Raw genomic sequence first — 13,909 nt, 5'->3', positions numbered from 1 at the left:
GAAATCCAAAGAGGATTTTTGCTTTTACCAAGAAAAGGTGAAAAGCAAAAACAGCCTCAGCGTTTGTTCTGCAGCGGCTGTCACCGAAGCAGCAAGTACCCCAGCAGCACTGAGAGCGGCCCCGCCGAGTTCCTTCCCCAGGAACTACACTCATCAGGCCACATAGCTTTGAACTGTCTGTGAGCATCTGTGCTTTATCCCAATTTATTCTGAGCATCCATTATCAAGATGTGTCCCACAGTAACTGCTTCTTCGCTTTATGCTATTTTGGCTTATGAAAGGTTTCATAGGAACACGCTACTTTCAGATAGCGGGGGAAACCTGTACACAGCATTTAAATATTTATTTAATTTTTAAAAAGTACAACAAGCTACCAGAATTTACACTACTAAAATAAAAAGCAACTTTATCTGCATCATGTAATATCCTAAAAATAAACTTCTCCCTCCTTTGTCCTACCTGTCATGATCAATAAAGTGAGTTCTTTGATGGAGTGAAAGGGGTTTGATAAGGTACTGGCGGACCTGACATGTTTTGGGTTGAATTCTTGGAGTCACATATGCTTGAAGTGTGCCATACTGGCCTTCAATTGAGCGAATCTGAACACAAAAGAGGAAAGAAAATAAGAATAATCTGGCAACATAAAGGCTATCTTTAAAATGTTCAGCACAAGCAAGCAGGCACTCAGACCGTAATCTCTTCTGTAATATGCTGAAGGAAATAAGGACATTCTATGAAACAAGAACTTTTTACCTCTACCGTAAAAGAAAATTTTAAAAGATTTTGGAAATCAAAAGCAAAATTAATCCATCTATGAAAGTCATCCCCACCACATATTTTTTAGGTCTGTCATTCCAAAAGACAGACATTCTCACACACCACCCTATCACATCTAAAAGTGTAGGTGTATAATATATTGTAAAAGATTCACATAAAAAAATGGTTAAAATTTAGATATTTTTGTTGAAGGGATAAGTGGGTCAATAACTAATACTTCATTTTCTCAGAAATAGGGGTATTATAGCATATGGCTATTGTTATAAAAACCTACTGACAGAAAAAAAAATGTTTCCAAGAACTTAATTCTTGACTTTCTATGAAAATAGAGAAGCATACTCACAATTTACTTATGACATATTTGGATTAGGAAATTCTTTTTAAGCTATTTTGAATATGGCTAGTTGGATATCCTGAGAATTTAAAACACAGAAAACCCTAATTCATGAAATTATGAAGACCTAATTTTAGGAGTTAGAAAGCAGTCAAGTTTCTCCCTCCTGTCCCTTTCAGCTCTTCTCTGTTCCAATTCATGAAGTGGATTGTAGTACCTGTTGTATTACAAAGGCAGCTTCTCTAATCTAACTGATATATCAGCTCATACTTTTCCTGGCATGTGAGGTGGGAAAAAAAAATCAATGTTTTACCTAAATGGGAAACATAAATAAAAGTTTAAAGCAAGATTTTTTGCAAATTTTATACTGAAAATATTGTTCTGAATGGGAAGAGAGAAAAGATAAGGAAAAGAATAAAAATACAGAAGGAAAATAAAAAATCGATCTGATAAAGCTATATTTTAGAGTTTCTTTTTAAAGGGTAAGCTTATACTGGCACATAAATTTTTCCACAATAAGTTCACAATTAGTACAACACGGGGAATATAGCCAATATTTTATAATAACTGTAAATGCAGTATCAACTTTAAAAAAAGAATATAATTGTTCATAATATTAAGAAAAGTCATCATGCTTTCTCTGATTATATACTTCATATTCATTTTTTAAAAATCCACACAATGAAGAAAAATTAGGATTAACATATAAGTAATCTGAAATCCTACCACCCAGAGATGATCATTATTGCTATTTTGATAGTCAACCTTTCTTTCATACATCTCTCTATGCAGATGTACAAAAATAAATGCATAACTTCACATGACTAAATTCTATTTATATCATAGACATCTTTGTTTTTATTTCTAATAACCAGATTTTTCCCTTATCTCTGCCTCTCCTAATACCATCACCTCCTTCCCACTCCCATCCCACCCATACCTTCCCCTTATTGTATGACCTATCATATCAGAGAGGTATGTTTCTTTTTATACATTTCTTCATATTATAGATAATATATATATATACATATGTAGGACTTTTATCTGCATTTTGTGTTTTTCATGGAATTTGCTCCATGTTAACAGGAATTGACCAACTCATTCTTTATTGCAGCTCTGCAATATTCTATGAAATGGAGAAACAGCTATTTATTCAAACATTAAATTACTGAGTGTTCACTTTGGTTCAACTTTTCTGCCTCTACAAACAATGCTGCAGTTAATTATATACATATCTGTGTGTACAATACTGTGATTTTATTGCTATGAAATAGATTCCAACAAATGGGATTATAGCCTATTCTACCAAAGTAGCAATAAGAATTTTTATTTCCTTCAGCTATGATTGAGAGTGTCCTTTTCCTCATCCTGCCACCTGGTAATTCTGCTTTTTCAAAATTTTTGCCAATCTGTTAGACAAGCGGAAACTGATTTTTGTTATTTTGAGTTTCCCTAACTGATAATGAGGTAGAATATGTTCTTTTAATATTTGTTAGCTATTTTGATTCCCTCTTCTGTGAACTGCCTATCCACATTGGCCTATTTTCCTAATTGGGTAGTCTTTTTTTTTTTTAAGGAACAAGATTATTTCTTTCTTTGGCTGCGTTGGGTCTTAGTTGTATGCGGGACGTTTCATTGCAGTGTGTGGGCTCAGAAGTTGTGGTGTGTGGGCTCTCTAGTTGTGGCATGTGGGCTCCAGAGTGCATGGCCTCAGTAGTTGCAGCATGCGGGCTCTCTAACTGTGGCACACAGGCTCAGTAGTTGCGGTGCACGGCCCTAGTTGCCCCGTGGCATGTGGGATCTTAGTTCCCCAAACAGGGATTGAACCCGCGTCCCCTGCATTGGAAGGTGGATTCTTAACTACTGGACCACCCTGGGTAGTCTTTTTAAACAACTTATAGGCAGTCTTCATATTCTGATATTTACCCATTATCTGGAAGACAGCTTCTTTTTGAAAATAACTAGGTACTTAATTCATCTGAATTTATCTTTTATAATATATGGCATAAGAATCCACTTAATATTCTTCCAGATGGATGCCAGTTGTACCAATAGCAATTTTTATTTTTTTAATTAATTAATTTATCTTTGGCTGCATTGGGTCTTAGTTGCTGTGGGTCTAACCACTGTGCCACCAGGGAAGTCCCACCAAAAGCAATTTTTAAATAAAAATAATAATTTAATAGAATTTTCCCTATCTAAAAACGCTGGGCATTAAATTCCCATAAATATGTGCTGGGCTATATTTCTAAACTTTATTTTGTTGTGTGACCTATTTATTTAGGCCTTGTAAATACCCCACATTATTTTTATTATAGTAGTTTTATAGTACATTTTACCATAGGGCAAGATAAGTTCCACCTTTTCTCCTTTTTCATAGTTTTGTTGGCTCTTTTCAGGCATTTACTCTTTCCTCTGAACTTTAAAGTTATTGTATCCAATTTTAAAAAAGAACATAGGTTTTTAATATTTTTAGGCCTACTTCCTAATTTATTGGCACAATCTAGCTCAGTGAATGTAATCTAAATGTTTAATTAGGTTACCTAAATATGCTGAAGTATATTCCTTTAGAACTTATACCAGTTTTCAATTTTTCTTTCAAAATACATGAAAGGGAACTATACAGATGAAAATAAATTGTTTAGAAAAAAATTAAATTTTAACTGGAACTTCCTTAACCAGATATGAAAAAGTTATTGTGCAATAGCATCTCTCTTGAAAAAAGCATACTCTGAGTTTCAGAACATCAGGAAAAAGTTATAGTGCTTAATTTCTGGATCATAAACATATCAAAAATAATTTTTTTTTAAATTTCACACTAAAAATTAAATAACTAAAATAAACTTGTATGCTACAATCAGTATTTAATTATAAAAGTGATTATGTTAGTAAATTGCAAAAGGAAACTTCAAAGATTTTCCGTGGAATAGTTGGTAATGACATCACTGGAATGCAATCAGAAAAATCCAGATAATAGGAAAATACAGGGCAAACGCTCAGATACTTCAATAACCAAATTACCTTATTTGGACCATGATTGGATCAAACAAACTAAAAAAGCACTACACTAAACATTTGATAATACTAAGGAATTATTATTATTTTTCTTAGGTGCAATAACAGTATTGTGGTTATGTTTTTAAAAAGAGTTCTTATCGTTTAAGTGGAGATATGTATATGCATAACAGATTCACTGTGCTGTACACCTGAAACTAACACAACATTGTAAATCAACTATACCCTAATAAAAATTTTTTAAAAATACAAATTTTACATAATCACTTAGAAAAAAGAGTTCTTATCTTTTAAACATATGTACTGAAATATTTACTAATAAAATTATAAAGTATTTTGTATTTGCTTCAAAATAATTTGGAATGGAGAGTGACAGCACAAACAGGATTGTCATGAGTTGATCATCGCTGAAACTGGAATCATTACTTTTATGTATGCTTGAAACTTTCCATAATAGAAAATTATAAAAAATATTTCCAGTTAGAGGAAATTTAGGATTGGTAATTTTAGAGAATGTGACTAGTTGAGTGCTAACAGAAAAGAGAGTGGTTTGGGCTGAATTAAAACCTAATAGGTCATTCAAAAGACATTATTCCAAAATGCTCATTTCAGGGAGAAATTTAATGCAAAGAAATGATATCATATGTTGCAAGATTTACCAAGGAAAAAAGAAAGTTCAAACTTTCAAGTAAAGGTAATCTCAAACAGTTTTACCTTGAGTTCCAGCCTCGTGGTATTTGCCTGGCACCGATAAGTGGCGAGAAGAAAGTTGTCGTTTGACTAGGAAGAATTCAAAGTTGAGGAAAAGGATGAATCTATGTTTTTAACAATAACAACAGCACCAACAGTAATAATAATATTTATTTTTACTGAGCACCCATCATTTGGGTGGGACCATGCTATGAGCTTTATGCTTATTCCTACAAACAACCCTATGTGGTAAGTTTTAACAGATGAAGAAACTGAGGTTTGAAGGGTTAGGTAAATTTCCTAAATGCCAGTAAGTAATAACACTGGTATTCAAATTCGTATCTTTAAGACTCTAAAGCTCAGTGCTCTTTCCATATTAAATCTCTCCAATAACACTTTAAAATATTAATTGTTCTCCCAAAAATTTAACTGGCAGTGCAAACTCCTAATGTTTGTATTATAAAGGTAAAAACATCAATGTTCAGTGTTGAATGTATTTGATTTTCACACATACTTATAGACAACTGAGAAATATCTCATCTATGCATTCCCAGCAAATAGCATAGTGTCAGGTAGGCTGTAGGCATTCAACACGTTTGTTGAACAAAATTGGAGCGGTTACTTCAAGTATGATAACTTCTTAAAATTGAATAATAAACTACTAAAAACAGAAGAGTATATCTGTGTGCATGAATTGCAAAATCAGACAAAGCAACGTGAACTATTTGATATGAAATTTTCAGGCACTGCTATTTCCCTATTTTTAATAAATACTGAAGAAATAAAAAGAATGGTAATGTTAAAAAGAAAATTCAAATGTTTTAATTTCAAATCATTTAAACTCAGCAAACACAGAGGATCAGTCAACTTAAAAATAAATATACTTGTGTGTAATTAAAAACAAATGTTATATATTTAAGTATTTATGGATAAAATTATATATATTAATTAAAGGTGATAAAATGTCTGGAATTTGGTTTGGGATGGGGAGGGAGAGGGTAAAGAACATAAAACAAGACTGGCCATATGTTAAAGTTAGTGATGAGTACATGGAGGTTATTACAGTATTCTTTCTCCTTCTGTATATACTTGAAATCTCCATAAGATTTGTTTTTTAAGCTATCATTCTAGAAAATAGGTTTTAAATTAGTATGAAATACTCATTTCAAAGAATCCTGCAGTGATATAAACAGGTTAATCTTTCACTGTAACTTAGGAATTAAAGATCTGAAGTTCATACTAACTTGATTTTTTAAATGATCATAAAAATGTAGGTCTTAATCCTTTTATGTTTTATTCTCAAACAGGGACGACAAAGCACATATGATAAATAATACAACTGCCATAAAATCTCTTATCAAAAAAAAAAGCTTTACTCTGAAATTATTTTGAAAATTATTCCCTAATATAACTATCAACTTTGTTCTTTATCTACTCTTGTTATCCTTCCTTTTTTTTTTGTTTTTGTCTTTTTTTGGTACGCGGGCCTCTCACTGTTGTGGCCTCTCCCACCGCGGAGCACAGGCTCCGGACGCGCAGGCTAAGCAGCCATGGCTCACGGGCCCAGCCGCTCCGCGGCATGTGGGATCTTCCCGGATTGGGGCACGAACCTGTGTCCCCTGCATCGGCAGGCGGACTCTCAACCACTGCACCACCAGGGAAGCCCTATCCTTCCCTTTTTAATGCCAACTCCAGTCACCATTTCCTGCTCTGGCTTGCCTTCTCCAATGCAGCTGCTCCAGACCTTCTCTGAACCCTAACTTCTCTTCAGGAGCCACACCTAAGCTCTGAGACTGCTAGTCAGCCAGTACCATGCAGAAAGAAGTGATACAGTAAGCACGTCCAAAAGCTCTGATATGGTCTCTTCCCAGGTACTTTGCACACAGTAAGTGTTCAATAAATGTCTGTTGAATGAAGGTTAAGCAAGAGTCAACAAGAAAAAGTGAGGAAAGACAGGCAGATGGAACAGATCATGTTTAAATGTAGGAATGTGTGAAGCTGTACAGCATTTTCAAGAAATTTTAAGAACTTCAGTTTGGCAGAAATCATGTGCATGGAAGGGAAGGTAGCAGCTGGTGAGAGATTAAGTTGGAGGTGTAATCAAGAGCTGAATTACAGAAAGTTTTTTATGCTACAGTGAGGAATCTTGACCTACATGCAGCTCAGGAAATAAGGAATCTTTAAAAGGTTTTGAGAAAAGGAATGACACGGGGATGTTTGTCTTTTAGGAAGGCCTCTCTGGTGGCAGTGCACAGCATAGCCTGGAGGTGACAGGCAACACTGGAGGCACAGAAACTGGCAGACGAGGAGTTCAAGCAAAAGCATTATGAGGGCCTGGAAGGTTAACAGAAGTGCAAATGAAGCAGAGTAGACGTAGAAGAGCAAGGAGGTGGAAATGACAAAAATTAGTGACTACAGCAGCACCCCCCCTTATCTGTGGTTTCGCTTTTCAGGGTTTCAGTTACCCACAGTCGACTGTGGTCTGAAAATATTAAACAGAAAATTGCAGAAATAAGCAATTCATAAGTTTTAAATTGCACACCGTTCTGAGTAGTGTGATGAGAACTTGTGACATCCCATTCCATCCTGTCTGGGACATGAATCATCCCATATTCATGCTGTATATGCTACCCGCCCGTTAGTCACTTAGGAACCATCTCAGTTATCACATAGACCAACCTTCATGGTATTGCAGTGCTTGTGTCAAATAACCCATGTTTTAGTTAATAACAGCTCCAAAGTGCAAAAATAGTGATGCTGAAAGAAACACCGTATCATACAGAGGTTCCGTACTATTCTGATTTCAGGCATCCATTGGGGATCTTGGAATGTATCTCCAGCAGAAAAAGAGGGAACTACTGTAACTGGATTTAACAGATCAGAGAGAGGAAGGAATTTAGGACAACACTCCAGTTTCTGGATTTTCTGAGGATAGGGAAAGAGAGTAGAAGCAGATTTTGAGGGAAGGGTTATGAAAGGAAATACAGAAGAAACATCGAACACTAGTAGCATTTACAGGCTTTATACAAAATGGCATAATGGAAATGAAAGCATTTGAAGAATTATTGTAATTTTACTCACCTCAGAATCACAGCTGCTAAAGCTGACAACAGCAGAATTTTTATCCACATCTAGTAAATCTATTGGAACATCACTCTACAGTCAATATTAAAAAAAAAAAAAGGTTTAGATGAAAAACTAAAAATTCTCACAACACATACTTTCTCTAAGGGTTCTCCTTAGCTCTAGTTTACGTTTGTCTCTAAATCTGACAGTATGAACTCTCTTAACTTGTATTTGATAATATGCACTTCTAGAAAATAAATATAATAAAGAATAAGAGTTATATTACAATGACCTATTTTTTTCTAATTTGGATTAGTCAGATCACAGAATTTCATCTCTCATCACTCTCTTTAAAGTATACTCTTCCTACTTTTTTTTGTCAGTGCTAAAAATGTTACCATGGGCTGCAAATAATCATATGACCATTCTTGCTATATCAGTTCATTTTTATCATTTCTTACTTCACCTGTAACACAGAAAGGGGATAATTTTTGGTCTCCTCCAGAGAGGTAGCTTCTAGGACAATGCTGTTGCACTGTGTTCTGTGTGAATGGTGCTTCTGGAGTTGTTCAATGCAGTAGCCCTTGAGCTAGCATTACCTGAGAGACATTTCTGCCTCTAAGTTTTAATTAATAATCTGATCTCTCCCCCACATCTTTTAAAACTTTGTCTTCTTCCTCTTTATTCTTTTCTCATTTTCTGATGGGTTTTCCATCTTGCTTATTTTCCATTCATCCTACTATCATCCTTTTCCACTCCCTGAATATCTTCCAATTTAAAGAAAAAATAATTGTTAGGCATCCATACTCCAATGTAAAATAAAAATTTTTAAAAACTAATAATAAAAAAGAAAAAAGAATTAAATACATTGATAAATGGAGTTATACATTATTATCCCTAAGTTTCACCTTTTGAGATTATCTACCTAGAAACTGATGGTTAATGAGCAGGCTGTATTATTTTAGTAGTTGGAGCTTAAAAAAGGTTCTAATAAGGATATAAAATACTGGAGTTTTCTAAGTCACATCTCTGTTAAGATTCTCCTAAAGGCTAACCAGAGAACAAATCTTTAATGTCCTTTCTAGGTCTTCCTAAAACTTAAGTCCATTGGTCTTTTGTTTAATATGTACGGGATAAATAAAAAATAAAGACATAATTTAAATAAGCTATGAGCCAACTGATTAGCTAATGCAAGATTAAGATAAACATTTAAAATCACCGTTTAAAAGTGTTCAATAATAATTAGTGCATATGACTTGTTTGCAAAATAGATCCAGCCATAAAACAAAGAAATTAGACATTTTGCTTACCTGTATTAAGACATTATCTATCGCCGTCTGAACCTCTAAGATAAGGCTGTAGCTGGCATCATCTTTATTTAATGTAAACTTGTCATTTACACTAAATGAAGGTACTGCTGATTTTGCTTTGCTTGATTGAGAAGACTGTTGATATTTCTCTCTTTCCTGTAGTACCTTATATTGCAGATGTTCCAACTCACTCCTAGAGGAAAATATATACAAATTTGTCACCTATAAGTATAAACATTTGAGATCCTTAGAATATTTACAAAAGTCTGAGACATTTACTGCTGCCAAATGCATTTTTATTGGTTGAGTTAGAACTATAACACTAATAGGAACAAAATTTTTACTTCTATGACTGACCTAATGGTTCCACATTATTTAACTCTGATCTAAAAAGTAAAACATCTACTCAGCCCCACACCAGCAATATTAATAAGGCATTGTAAGAATCAAGGCAGGCTGCAAATAATCAATCCTAATACATGAATCTGGTTACAGTCACACATAGCACTAATCAGAAAAGAAACTGATTGTTCTGGGGTAGAGGAACATATTAGATTTAATAAGAAGAAACAGAATGTGTGAAATCAGTAAACATGTACCTTTCAGTAAGACATTAGGGGCAAAAGACAAAATAAGAAGGCTGCTGAGTATGAATATATTGGAGACCACAAGGATAATCACGACCCAGAGGTACAGCTGAAGTTTTACCAAGTGTTGGAGATTGAACTGTGCAGGCATTGCTTAGAGCTGCTCCAGTTAAAGGGAAAGGAAATGAAGTAAATAGTAACTAGGGTAGAACAACATGAGGTTTAGCTACTAGCCCCAATTGAGGGAGAAAAGTCTGGGAAGGCGCTTGGAAGGGATTTGTGCACTAAACGAAAGAAAAGATTCATTCGCCCAAGAAATATTTACTGAGTGACTCTATGTACTTAGGATCCGGGTGCTGAATGAACAAAATAGACATAAGCTTCTCGTGAACGTACGTTCCAGTGGAATCAGGAGGGGGCTGACTTGGTTATAAATATGAGGTATTGTACTGAGGACATGAGATAGTAGTTCATTAACTCTCCTTGGTGTCCTTGCTGCATGAACATTAGAGCTTTCTCTCTTGGTGACTTTGGGGAACTGGTTTGTGGTGAACTGGTGGTGTGGCTTTAGTGAACTAGTACTTGTGGCATTTGGTTGCCTCAAAAACTTCTGTAGCCATCAACTACCACCAAAAAAGGATCAGCCCTCACTCCTGAGGGCTGAGGGCTGAAGGGCTAGGGTAAGGAGAATAGTCATTAAAAGTTTCAGCGACTCCCACTTCTTCACTGTATGCAGCAATTTTCCTTGAGGCCATTTTCACAGGACTTGTCAAATTGAACAGGTCATGAAAGCAATCCCTGTGTCTAAGAGAGTCAACATTACTCATTTCCAGTAAGAAAACTTATAAACCAAAGTTACAGACTCAGAAGGGTCCACAAGAGCAGTAAACATGAGAATTAATGAGGAATAGAGCCATCTGTGTTGGTTTCTTTCTAATATCTATGAAAACAAACAAAAAAAACACTGTAACTGTTTATAATAAATGAATGAAAAAATACAATTCTTGAGCTAAGAAAAAAACAACATAGAGTAAAACATATAAAAAGTGTATTTCTAACTCCAAAATATTAATCAGCACTTACTGCTAATTTTCTCAAACTGATAAGCTTTTATTTAAAAAGGTCATAAACTAATTAAATGTATAATTCCTTCCAATAAAATATACTGCATTTATAAATAAGAAAAAAACAACAATCACACACTTTATGAAATAAAAAAAAAAAGAAGCAAACAAAAATCCAAAATTACCGTAACGAAGAAATTTTATTCTGCATCTCCTGATTAATTTTTAGTTCTTCTCCTGGTCCACTTTCCTTATGAATAGGCTCTGTTGTCAGACCTGTAACCCAGCCTGCAGAGATGAATTACAATCGTGCACCATTAAGTGCTGCTAGTGTTAAAAGAAACCCAAGATACATGCCCCTGTGTCCACCAACATCAACCTCACTTAGTCTTGGACTTATTCCTTTTCAAACAACAAGACAAAACAAAACGCAAAAGAAATCAAGCTAGAAGATATTCAAACCATAAAGAAATTACTTTGGATACCATTTTTGTTTTGCGTGAAATACTGTAATACTACGATTAAGGAAATCTTTCACTTCTTAATTTAAAGTTTTAGTTTTCAAGTATGGAATAAGTCAACACATTCTAGGCAAATGCAAAAAACAGCTGATGAATAAAAGTTGTCTTTCAAAAATTATTTTCATGGAAAGTTAAACTCTCATATAACTATTGTGAGAATACAAAAATGACCTACTCAAAAGCAAGCAAGTTTTATAAGAAATGTACACAGTAACAAAACAAACTAAATTTCAGTAAATATTCTTTTTAAACCAAAGGATATCATTTAATTTTCAAAGATGCTAGAGATATACTAAGTACTTTTAAAAAGTATTATTCAAATATTAACTGTTTTATAAATCAATACACCTACTCCTTCCTTTCTTATTTTTTAACCATTAGAGCTTTTAATGCTGTAGGTAAGAGTGACTTACTAATAAACATTTTAAAAAGTAATCATCAAAAGCAATTTATTAAATTTATATTTTTTATTATTGATTCTTTCTTCAACTAGCTATTACCATTTACCTTACCTGAATATGTGGATACCACGATTTCATCATAGCCATCTTTCCCTACACAACCACCCTGGATAGATGTGACACTCTCAGACAACGTCTAAAATAAATTTAAGATCAAGCACGTCATTAATAAAATTTCACAGATATGTGAAATAATAAGCCACAAAACTTATTTTGCTGTCTCCCAACATTCAACATATATTTATTGAATACTTATTATGTGTAGACACTGAGATTGGAAAGGTGAAAATCCTACACAAATGGCTGAAAATTCCAGTGCTTTTTAATTTGGGGAAAGAAGATTGAAAATGATTCATATATTTGTGTGTACCACTCAGCTACAGTAATCATCTAATGAGCAAAATCATTTATTTATATAAAGAAATAAGTTTTTTTAAAAAAATGACATAAGCGGGAATTCCCTGGCAGTCCAGTGGTTAGGACTCCATGCTTCCACTGCAGGGGGCCTGGGTTCCATCCCTTGTCAGGAAACTAGGATCCTACAAGCCACGTGGCCAAAAAAAAAAAAAAAAAATTACATAAGCAAAACTCTCAATACATTTAGTTTATTACCTGAATTCCACAGACCACCTCTCATGTGTTTTCTCCAAATAGTTTTTTAGAAGAATAAAGAAGACGCTAGCTTACATGGAAACTTTAGACAATTTTCAACTATGGAGACCAAGTTTTCAGATGCTTCAGGGTTTATATCTCTTTTAAGCAATACTTCCCAAACTTGCCTGACAATAATCATTTGGGTGAGTCAACTAGGAATCTGTATTTTTAACAAGCACTCTAGGTCAGTGGCTTTCAAGCGATTTGGAAAGCAAGCAATAAGTTTCATATTGCAATCTGGTATAATTCACACATGAACATACACAACAACAGATACAACTTAAAAGGTTTGTGTTGCACTCTGATATATTCTAATCTATTCTCTTTCATTTAAAAAAAAATGTGTTGGCAACCCATTAATGAGTTTGACCAGTAGCTCTGCCAGGTAATTATTATCAGGCAAGGCCCAGAACCATTGTCCTAAAGGGGAAGGTACAGGGAATGGACACCAGCATTAAAAATGCTAGTTCTCTTCAACCTCCCTGTAAGAGGCAAACCTCTGAGCTATTCTGCAAATCAGGCTATCTTAGCTGTTCCTGAGCTAATTACCTGAGAGATTCTAGTGACAAAGGTTTGATTATACATTTGCATGAAGTTAGGTTCATAGGTGCATTTTTTTTCTTTTTTTTTTTGGCCGCACTGCACATTTTGCAGGAATCTTAGCTCCCCGACCAGGGATGGAGCCTGTGCGCACTGCAAGGGAAGTGCAGAGTCCTAACCACTGGACCACCAGGGAATTCCCCAGCAAGTGCATTTTTAACAAGTGTCCCAGTGGATTTCATATACACTAGAATTCTTCAAACTTTTTTGTTCATGTTCTCGCTAAAGTTAATTCTGAAAAAACAAACAAACAAAACTGCATCCATCCCTGTGTACATTTTTAAACTGACTTTCAGATTTTCATCACCACTTTAAATAGTTACAAAGACTGTAATATCTGGAAGTTTTAGAGATTATAATTTTAAAATAAAACTGTCACATAATCACACCCCAATCATACCCAATGAATCTAAATATCAAGACAAATTTATACACACAATTGACTTAAAAATGAAAAAACAAATCGTTCTTTCACAGCTGGAAATTTTACATTGTTCCCTAAACTTCTATTTTCACTCCACTCCCTCCACATATATTTATCTTAATGTAATGTACTCATATGCTGAAATTCTTTTATACTTCTCTGCAACCAAGAAAAAAGAAATAGAATTTTTTTATCTTCTGTGATTAAAAAACTCTAAGAATTAGAAATTTCTATTGTCTAATTATTAGTATTTCACAATTGATCGACAAATATATGTTTTATATTTTTAACTAATAACTAACCACTAAAACAAAATTCTACAGGAAATGTATCTCATGAGACAATAGGACAGTTTTTCCTTCTAAATTATTCATGTACCACAATGAGTATTAATTATATATTGGTA

The 13,909-nt window shown here is 34.2% G+C and overlaps 1 protein-coding gene across 1 annotated transcript in view; it reads right to left on the bottom strand.

Moving 5' to 3' along the window:
* The window catches only part of BBS7 (Bardet-Biedl syndrome 7), a 40,264-nt gene that overhangs the window by 7,477 nt on the left and 18,878 nt on the right, over positions 1-13,909 (bottom strand). Inside the window, exons 8-13 of the mRNA XM_082837991.1 lie at positions 11,877-11,961; positions 11,029-11,131; positions 9,193-9,385; positions 7,898-7,972; positions 4,841-4,906; positions 460-599 (exon numbers count right to left, since the gene is read on the bottom strand). Of these exons, the coding sequence (XP_082694117.1) occupies positions 460-599; positions 4,841-4,906; positions 7,898-7,972; positions 9,193-9,385; positions 11,029-11,131; positions 11,877-11,961 (662 nt within the window). The remainder of the gene's footprint in view (positions 1-459; positions 600-4,840; positions 4,907-7,897; positions 7,973-9,192; positions 9,386-11,028; positions 11,132-11,876; positions 11,962-13,909) is intronic.

This window comes from Leucopleurus acutus (assembly GCF_964270905.1).
Source record: "Leucopleurus acutus genome assembly, chromosome: 4".
Classification (NCBI taxonomy): Eukaryota; Metazoa; Chordata; class Mammalia; order Artiodactyla; family Delphinidae; genus Leucopleurus; species Leucopleurus acutus.
This window is presented reverse-complemented; position numbering and strand designations above follow the sequence as displayed.